This window comes from Adiantum capillus-veneris, chromosome 16 (genome assembly GCF_014529385.1).
Source record: "Adiantum capillus-veneris isolate H3 chromosome 16, ASM1452938v2, whole genome shotgun sequence".
In the NCBI taxonomy this organism is placed as follows: domain Eukaryota; kingdom Viridiplantae; phylum Streptophyta; class Polypodiopsida; order Polypodiales; family Pteridaceae; genus Adiantum; species Adiantum capillus-veneris.
The window spans coordinates 79,570,495-79,579,160 of NC_140946.1; the positions used below are offsets into that span (position 1 = coordinate 79,570,495).

Genomic DNA, 8,666 nt, shown 5'->3' on the forward strand with positions numbered 1-8,666 from the left:
ACGCTTAGAGCACTTTGCTTGCTTGCATTGTAGCTGCTTCAAGACGTTAGCGTGACGGGGCTCTTAGGAAACCACTGGATACTATTTAAGGTCACAAAGATAGTTCCCTAGAAGTAGATATCGGCTCGTATTTTAAAAGGGTGCATTTGTATTCGAGAGGACCCCCACCTATATAGTCACGTGGCTGAAAAGATAGGGAATATGCCACGTGGCACGAAGAGGAGATTCGTCTTCCCCCACTCAATCTGTGAACAGCATTAAAAGGACCCTCTTCGCTGTGCGCATTATTACTAACTCTCTCTCTCTCTCTCTATCCATCCAATGCGAGCTGTATGAAGCTAATTATTAGCCTTTGGTTAAAGTTCTCTACTGTTTTCCTGATGATTTATACCTTCAAACGGTAGTGATTTTCGTCTCTAAGCTAGTGTAGTTACCAAGTCTCTCTAATTCTGTTTATTTGTGTTAACAACTAAGGTCAGTTTAAATCCTTTGAGAATATATTATTAATAGCAAACTCTTGTGGGTTTGTAATTACATTATTAATTTGGGTTTCTAATTCTGTTTTTGAAATGGGTTTCGCAGTGTGATTAAGTGTGAGCCCATGGGAGAGTGTAAAAGTGGGCAGGAAGGGCGCTTGAAGGAGCAGAAGATTCTGGAGCTCCGCTCATGTGAAGATGCGGCGCTGCATGGCGCATCTGATCACTCTTTCCCTCAACAAATGGATCAGCTTGAAGTGAAGGTGTGCATGCTTTCGCATGCAGTTCTCGGGAGTGCTCATATTCTGCACATTGTTGATTCCTGCACATTAAACAACCCATTAATCCTATCTCTTTGCCCAAAGTTTGCTTGGCTTTTTCCGTGTCTTTGGTTGCTTGGCCTTTTCTGTAGTTTTTGGCATGCATGCTTCCGTATGCAGTCCGAACTCGCATGCACGTATTGTTGCTTCCTGTACATTAAACATTGTCCCATTTCTATTTTGCTTGCATGCATGCTTGCTTCGTTTGCTTCTTGATCGTGCGATTTTGACTTTTGGTGAGCTTTTGTTCCCTTCAACTAGATGACTGGAACGGAAGACAAAGCTCCCACAGAGCCAAATAGCCAACAAGTCCCCGCTTTCCAGTTGCAGCGTATGCTTTCTTTGAAGTCAAATGAGAATGGTGCTTATCCGACGTGCGGTTCTCACATACCTGGTATTGCTCTTTGTCGGGCTATGTCGCACCAAGAGACGTACTTCCAGCAGTCGCAGGAAGAGCCGATTGATGTTGTGAAGCATGAGCTGGTGACTCGTTCTCATAGCGATCATTCAGGAGGAAAGGATCATAATATTATTGAGCCCTTTGTAGATTCATGGAGCCACGATACTCATTTGATGACTTCAGATCAGAGTCCGCGCGTGAGACACAATGAGGTGATCTCTTCTCTTGCTTTCTCTCTTTGAAACGGAAAGAACATATATGCATGAGAGCACTGCATGCAGGTGCACTACTGATTCAATATCCCTTCGCATCTCTGAACGCTCCCGTCATGGTTTATTTGTGTGAATGAGGTGACAGTTTGCTCATGGTTAATTCACAAGAAGATTTAGATTTTTCTCACGTAGGAAAATGGAGTTTCTTTTAGTGTTTTTCATACAATGCATAACATCATGAGCTTTTGTTCCAGATGCACCATATACCTAGCTAGGTACGATTGGAGGTAGGGGACCACCGGCTCGGTGATACTTAGCTAAGTACGATTGGGGGTAGGGGACCACTGACCCCCTCACTAGGCCGGCGGTACCCTACCCCTAATCGTACCTAGCTAGGTATGTGGTGTCTCCCTCAGAGAAGCTCATGATGTTGAGGTAAGTCGCAATGTGGGAATTATTGTGAGAATTTGTTCAAAACTTCTTGTGACGTTCACGCAGGAGAAGATGTCAATTGACGGGAAGAAAGATCTGAGAGCTTCTGCCCAACGGTCGAAGAAGAGAAAGCTGAGAGTAACGAAGTGGCTGTCGAAGCGGCTTCACATTCATCTTCCGGGATCGTCTCCACAGGTTAAGATATTTTGTATCCGCACACAATGAAAAGTTTTGGGTCATTTAAGAGGATACGGCAAGGCTAGTTGTCTCTGTCCGTTTTCCATGTGGGCAGTGTTGGCTTGCACGCGGGCGTTTTCTGGTGTGTTGGGGCGTGTGCTCTCTTTTTAGAGAGAGAGAGAGAGAGAGAGGAGTTTGGAACGAAAAAAATTTGGTTAGAATTTGGTTAGATTTTGCAAAAATAGTGTTAGGCTGCTGGGTTCACATCAGCCCGGGAAAATGTTTTAGTAATTTAGCTTGGACCAATGAAAAATTGTCATGTGGCTTGCCCCATTCACATACGGCGGTGGAAGTAACAAAAAGTTCCTCCATATAAGGAGTATGAGCCTCCCGAAAATGGCCACGGGAGGGGACTCCCCACTTAGACACGCTAGCTTCACTTCACGCACTCGTGCACCATGGGGACTCCGCTCAAGGTTCCCCAGGGCACGCTACGACCCTTCGTGAGTGCGGCGGAGCCTGAGGCTACGTGGGGCTAGGGACCCGGAACGCAAGACCCGCGAAATGCAACACGGCCGTCGACCCATGGAACGCAACCACGTCCGAGTCGGTCTCGTCCGAGCCAGGCCCCAGTGAAGGCAACTCGACCCGAGCCGGTCTCGTCCGAGCCGGGCCCTCTTGAGCCGGTGCCATCCGCGCCAGGATCCCTTGAAGCAACACCCCGACTCGAGCCGGTCCCGTCCGAGCCGGGCCCACCTGAGCCGGTCCCGTCTGAGCCAGGTCCCTTGGAAGAAAACACCTCGACCCGAGCCGGACCCACCTGAGCCGGTCCCGTCCGAGCCAGGCCCTTGAAGACAAAACACCCCTCCGCCCGAGCCGGTCCCGTCCGAGTCGGGTCCTTTTGAAAGCAAACGCGTCCACCACACACCTCAACCTGACGCGCCCAGATCTTGGGGCGTCACACTTGGTATCAGAGCTTCAGACCCTCGTGCCCGATGCGTACGTTTCTCACGACGGTCCCAACCTCCCGGGTCGGGTCGTCAAAATCTTGGTGGAAAGAGCTCCAGAAAGAACTCCACGCCCCCGTCTCCGTGACGCGTCCAAACCCCGGGCCGTCACTCGTGACCCGTGCCGGCCCCGATCCGAGCCGGGCACCTCCAACACAAAAAGGAAAGATGCGAGCCAGACAATGCTCTTTATATCAAAAAGCAGAACAACAAAAAATTCGACGGACCAATCCAACTGTGTTCGTCGCGTCCCGGCCACTTTTGTGGCCCATGCTGAGCTGAAGACCCATTCAAGTCTACAAAGAGACCACAGGGCCCCGAGCTTAGCCCTCCAAATGACGTCCACACAGGGACACACAGGGATCAGTTTGAAGAGTGAAGAATCAGCCGAAGCCTTCATGGTGTCATGACGCGCCAACGCGACTTCAACCTAAAGACTGCATCTAACCAAGTAACCTTGTCCGATTCAAGATTCGGCGATTGGAAACCAAAGCTGGTGTCAGCCTAAGTCTACAACGCGCATCCCACATGACGGTAAGCTTCCTTGCAACTCCGCAAGTGCTGCATTGTGACGGACTCTCCTCCACATTCGGCTTTCAAGAAGCCTCCGCGCGGGCCAACGCAGCAGGTGGCTCCGCGCACATCGGGTTACCTATTCGGGGAATGCTCAAGTATGGGGAATTCTACTTGGGTGTTCAAAGCATACTTTTTTCAGCCTTCTGCCAAAAACCCAAAAATACACACACTCATTCAAAAGTCCAAAAACAAAGCATTCTACCTACTTGCATTTGGGAACAGTTTTGCTCACTTTGCACTTATATGCACCCCTTAGTCCCTTGGCCTCATGCATAGCCAAGCCCTCTTTTCCCTGCGTTTGACGAGGGCGTCGAACTCTCTTCAACCGGGGGTGTATATAAGATGTATAAGCCTCCCGAAAACGGCCACGGGAGGGGACCCCCCACCTAGACACGCTAGCCTCACTCCACGCACTCGTGCACCGTGGGGACTCCGCGCAAGGTTCCCCAGGGCACGCTATGACCCTCCGTGAGTGCGGCGGAGCCTGAGGCTACGTGGGGCTAGGGACCCGGAACGCAAGACCCGCGAAACGCAACACGGCCGTCGACCCATGGAACGCAACCACGTCCGAGTCGGTCCCGTCCGAGCCAGGCCCCCGTGAAGGCAACTCGATCCGAGCCGGTCTCGTCCGAGCCGGGCCCTCCTGAGCTGGTGCCATCCGCGCCAGGACCTCTTGAAGCAACACCTTGACCCGAGCCGGTCCCGTCCGAGCCGGGCCCACCTGAGCCGGTCCCGTCCGAGCCACAGGCCCCCTGGAAGAAAACACCTCGACCCGAGTCGGTATCGTCCGAGCCGGGCCCACCTGAGCCGGTCCCGTCCGAGCCAGGCCCTTGAAGACAAAACACCCCTCCGTCCGAGCCGGTCCCGTCCGAGCCGGGCCCTTTTGAAAGCGAATGCGCCCACCACGCACCTCAACCTGACGCGCCCAGATTCTGGGGCGTCACACTCCATGTCATGGAAACAGGGGCCTCTTTTCTTCCACCCTCCCAAACTGATCTTCCGACCCCTCCCCCCCCCCCCCCCCCCCCCCCCCCTCGTAAGAACGCCTCTTCCACCTTGACAGCAGTCCCTCAAGCCAATTATTGCGATCCACGCAGGCTGCTCGCTCCCTCTACCACTGCTCTGTGTGAATCGTTGGAGGGTGGAACCCATACGTGCTTACATCTTCCGCTCGGAAGCTGCAGAAAAGTTTGCTTTCTTCCATCGCACAGTCTGAACCTACCCTTAATGTAGCAAAAAATATAGTTTAATTTGGCAAAATTTTGCATAAGAATTATCAGAGTTGGCGCAATCACTAACGCAACACAGATTGTATGCTCTCCCCAGCACTCCTCTTGTCTTCCCTCACTGCCTGTCCACCATCTACACTAACCCTTTCCCTTATCCTTTCCTTAGAGAGACTTGGTAGCAGGAGTTTCTATAAATGTTAATAGTTACATATCGGGGTGCTTGCCCCGTGTAGATACAGTGACCCACACATACAAACTTTTTTTGGTTTTTTTTTTGGGGTGGGGGGGACGGGGAGGGGGCAAAGGATGGGGACATGTTATTTTACTTTGCATGTAACATTTTGCTTTCGTATCCTAGTTGCCTGTTTGCGGGCATGTTGGTAGAGCAACAATCTCTGACCGTGAAGGTGCTGAGATCGAGCCTTGTGTGCATCATGTTGACCGTCAATTTGGTCAAGAAGCTATTCTCCGCTCAACTTGACTAGCAAACGGTTCGGGACTGCTTGCCACGAGGGCAAGCAGCCCAATATATAACCACCTATTTGTAAGACGGATCCGCGATAGATTCCTTTCCGCTAATAGAGCATTTTAAAATTGTAGTCAAATATTGTTGGGTTAAAAGGGATTGTGTATGTTTGTGTTAAGAGATTTCTTTTTTCTTTTTTAAATTGTGTGTGTGTGTGTGTGTGTGAGAGAGAGAGAGAGAGAGAGAGAATATTTTTTGCTTTCAGGTTGGACACTATTGCGGACCAAGAATCCACCCTAAAAATTGCTGCAATGTTAGAAAAAGAACATGAATATAACTCCAAATACACAATATTATGGTCGATCCAAGGAAACAAATGATAATGAGCCTTCTTACACACTTTTATCGTTTATTGTCATGGATACAAATATGCTAACAATAAATAATGAAGCCGAAAAAATATACGATATAGGTAGTGTGTCGAATTTTTGGGCTATGAATCAATTAGACATGAGAGATATCTTAGTGGAGATGTTATATTTAAGCTCAGCCAAGAATGCACAATGCAGTACAGGTGCCTTGAGGGTGCAACATTTTTCAAAAGGAGTTGCACAATCATAAATCAAGAGCTTAATTTTTCCTAATCCAATAGTCGGCAATAGCCGTTAATGAATAGACTAGTTCTCGAAATATGGTACGATCCGATCAGCTAATGCAACTCGGGGCATGTTTTCGTTCTTTGGCTTGTGTAGCTAATTGCACTCATGAACCTAATACATATACAAGAGATATATTAATGTGAGTATTGCTTCTTGATCATGGTTTTTTATAAATTGGTATTCGATTACACTCATGAACCTAATACATATACAAGAGATATATTAATGTGAGTATTGCTTCTTGATCATGGTTTTTTATAAATTGGTATCCTAGAATTCATGGTTTTTTATAAATTGGTATCCTAGAATTGAGGCTCATATATTATTGTGTGATTGTCAATCCATCCCCTACAACCACCACCAACATTTGGATGATGTTTATATTGATTAAGAGTTTGAGAGCCGCTATGTGAAGGAAGTCCATGGAGCTAATTTGAGAATTCTTATGATTCGGTTGGAAGCAATGATTGGTCTTGACTCTTGCTTCCACACACCCTTGATACAAGTCTAAAAACTTGTTTATTTTGTCCAATTTGAAGCTATTAATCTAATACATATTTGTACAATTAGGTTTTGTAAAACAATTATAAGTGTGGAATCTCAAGAATGTTACTTTTATGTAGAGGCACTTAATTTTTGACGATTATAAATACAACTTTATTAATATTAATGTATCCATAGATAAAAGTTCTTAAGAGTGTCTTATGTTTAACTGTTTATGTTGGAGTTATATATGGTTCACTTTACTCAACTTGATCTCATCTATATATTTATATTTTGTCCTAAATATGAATCAATTTTTGCGAGCGTACTTGGTGTGTTTTGTTTTGTCTCTCTCTAATTTCTCTCTACATCTTAACATAGTATCAGAGCGATAACGATTACGCGACAATTCAATTCATGGTGACAAAACAGAGTATGTTTATGCGATTCACATGTAAGGTTTATACTTGCTATAAATTTTATTTTTGAGGATTGATTCTTGTTAATTGTGATTTTTTTGTGTTAAGAAAAATATAATCAGTGTTTTGTGTGATATTTATTGCTAATTGATATGGTGAATTTTTTATTGTGTTTTCTTGTTGATTTGTCTTTTGACTTCTTGAACTTCGTTTCAATTTTTGAAGGTCTTTTGTTCAAAATTTGAAAAAACAAACAGCGCAATGAAGCGGACACAATGATATTTTTCATCCAAAACTTGTTCGTCTTCTTGAGCTTTTCGATTTGAGTTTTAGGTTTGCAACGTAGCAGGAAGTTATGATGTTTTTACTATAATCGAACTTGATGCAGGTTGTTCTCATGCGTATTTGTGAAGTGTTCGTAATCATTTTTTTAAATTTTGGTGTTAAATTTTTGAGCAAATTTAGCTTTTTTGCTATTCATATTGCAGCTGTCAATCTTGAGTCTCACGTCACGTCTCACGTCACTCTATTTTAAGTATTTTTAAATTACTGTTTCTCTTTCTTCTTACTTTTTAGGGTGTCTTTCACGTCTTTTGTTTTTGGACGTTTATTGAGCATCGTTATTGCGTTTATCATTGACAGAACACAGTCATTATATTTCTCTCATTCTCACAAATTGCAACCTTCACCATATATAGTGTGTAGATTCCGAGATCTTATCTTATACGTCTTCTCACAACCAGATATGGTTATGACTATTCTTGTCAACGATTTTCTTCTGGTCAACTTTCTGTTCTCACAACCAGATACGGCTATGACTATTCTCGTTAACGGTTTTTCTTATAGTCAAAGTTCTATTTCTCCTTTTTAAGGCCAAGGATTTCAAGGTTGAAAAGCAAAGATGTTATTAATTCTTGAAGACGATGAACTCTGATATTGTTCTTGAAAATTGTATGTCCGTCTCAACCTGTTGATACGTATCATGACAACGTGCTTGTCTCATTGAAGGAAATGTATTTGAAGATTGGTATGTTGCGTATACGGGTTGACAACGATGTGATAAAGCAGTTCATCGATATATTCATTTTGCTCTTCCATATTCTTTTTTTCTTGATGTGTATAAACTGCTTACTTTTGGGGGGGGGGGGGGGAGGGGGGGAACGGGGGGGGGGGGCGAAGGATGGGGACATGTTATTTTACTTTGCATGTAACATTTTGCTTTCGTATCCTAGTTGCCTGCTTGCGGGCATGTTGGTAGAGCAACAATCTCTGACCGTGAAGGTGCTGAGATCGAGCCTTGTGTGCATCATGTTGATCGTCAATTTGGTCAAGAAGCTATTCTCCGCTCAACTTGACTAGCAAACGGCTCGGGACTGCTTGCCACGAGGACAAGCAGCCCAATATATAACCACCTATTTGTAAGACGGATCCGCGATAGATTCCTTTCCGCTAATAGAGCATTTTAAAATTGTAGTCAAATATTGTTGGCTTAAAAGGGATTGTGTATGTTTGTGTTAAGAGATTTCTTTTTTCTTTTTTAAATTGTGTGTGTGTGTGTGTGTGTGTGTGTGTGAGAGAGAGAGAGAGAGAGAGAGAGAGAGAGAGAGAGAGAGAGAGAGAATATTTTTTGCTTTCAGGTTGGACACTATTGCGGACCAAGAATCCACCCTAGAAATTGCTGCAATGTTAGAAAAAGAACATGAATATAACTCCAAATACACAATATTATGGTCGATCCAAGGAAACAAATGATAATGAGCCTTCTTACACACTTTTATCGTTTATTGTCATGGATACAAATATGCTAACA

At 45.1% G+C, this 8,666-nt stretch overlaps 1 protein-coding gene across 2 annotated transcripts; it reads left to right on the forward strand.

The window, feature by feature from the left end:
• Positions 1 to 292: 292 nt before the first annotated feature.
• LOC147439327 (uncharacterized) lies at positions 293 to 6,388 on the forward strand. Of its 2 annotated transcripts, none has more exons than XM_086484296.1 (5): positions 293 to 400; positions 583 to 739; positions 1,058 to 1,408; positions 1,907 to 2,035; positions 5,561 to 6,387. In XM_086484296.1, the coding sequence occupies exons 1-5, from the start codon at positions 333 to 335 to the stop codon at positions 5,624 to 5,626; spliced, it is 771 nt and encodes a 256-aa protein (XP_086340422.1). In that variant the 5' UTR covers positions 293 to 332; the 3' UTR covers positions 5,627 to 6,387. The 2 variants fall into 2 exon arrangements, with proteins under 2 accessions (XP_086340422.1, XP_086340423.1); XM_086484297.1 differs by having other exon boundaries at positions 340 to 474; positions 5,561 to 6,388.
• The last annotated feature ends 2,278 nt before the right edge of the window (positions 6,389 to 8,666 follow it).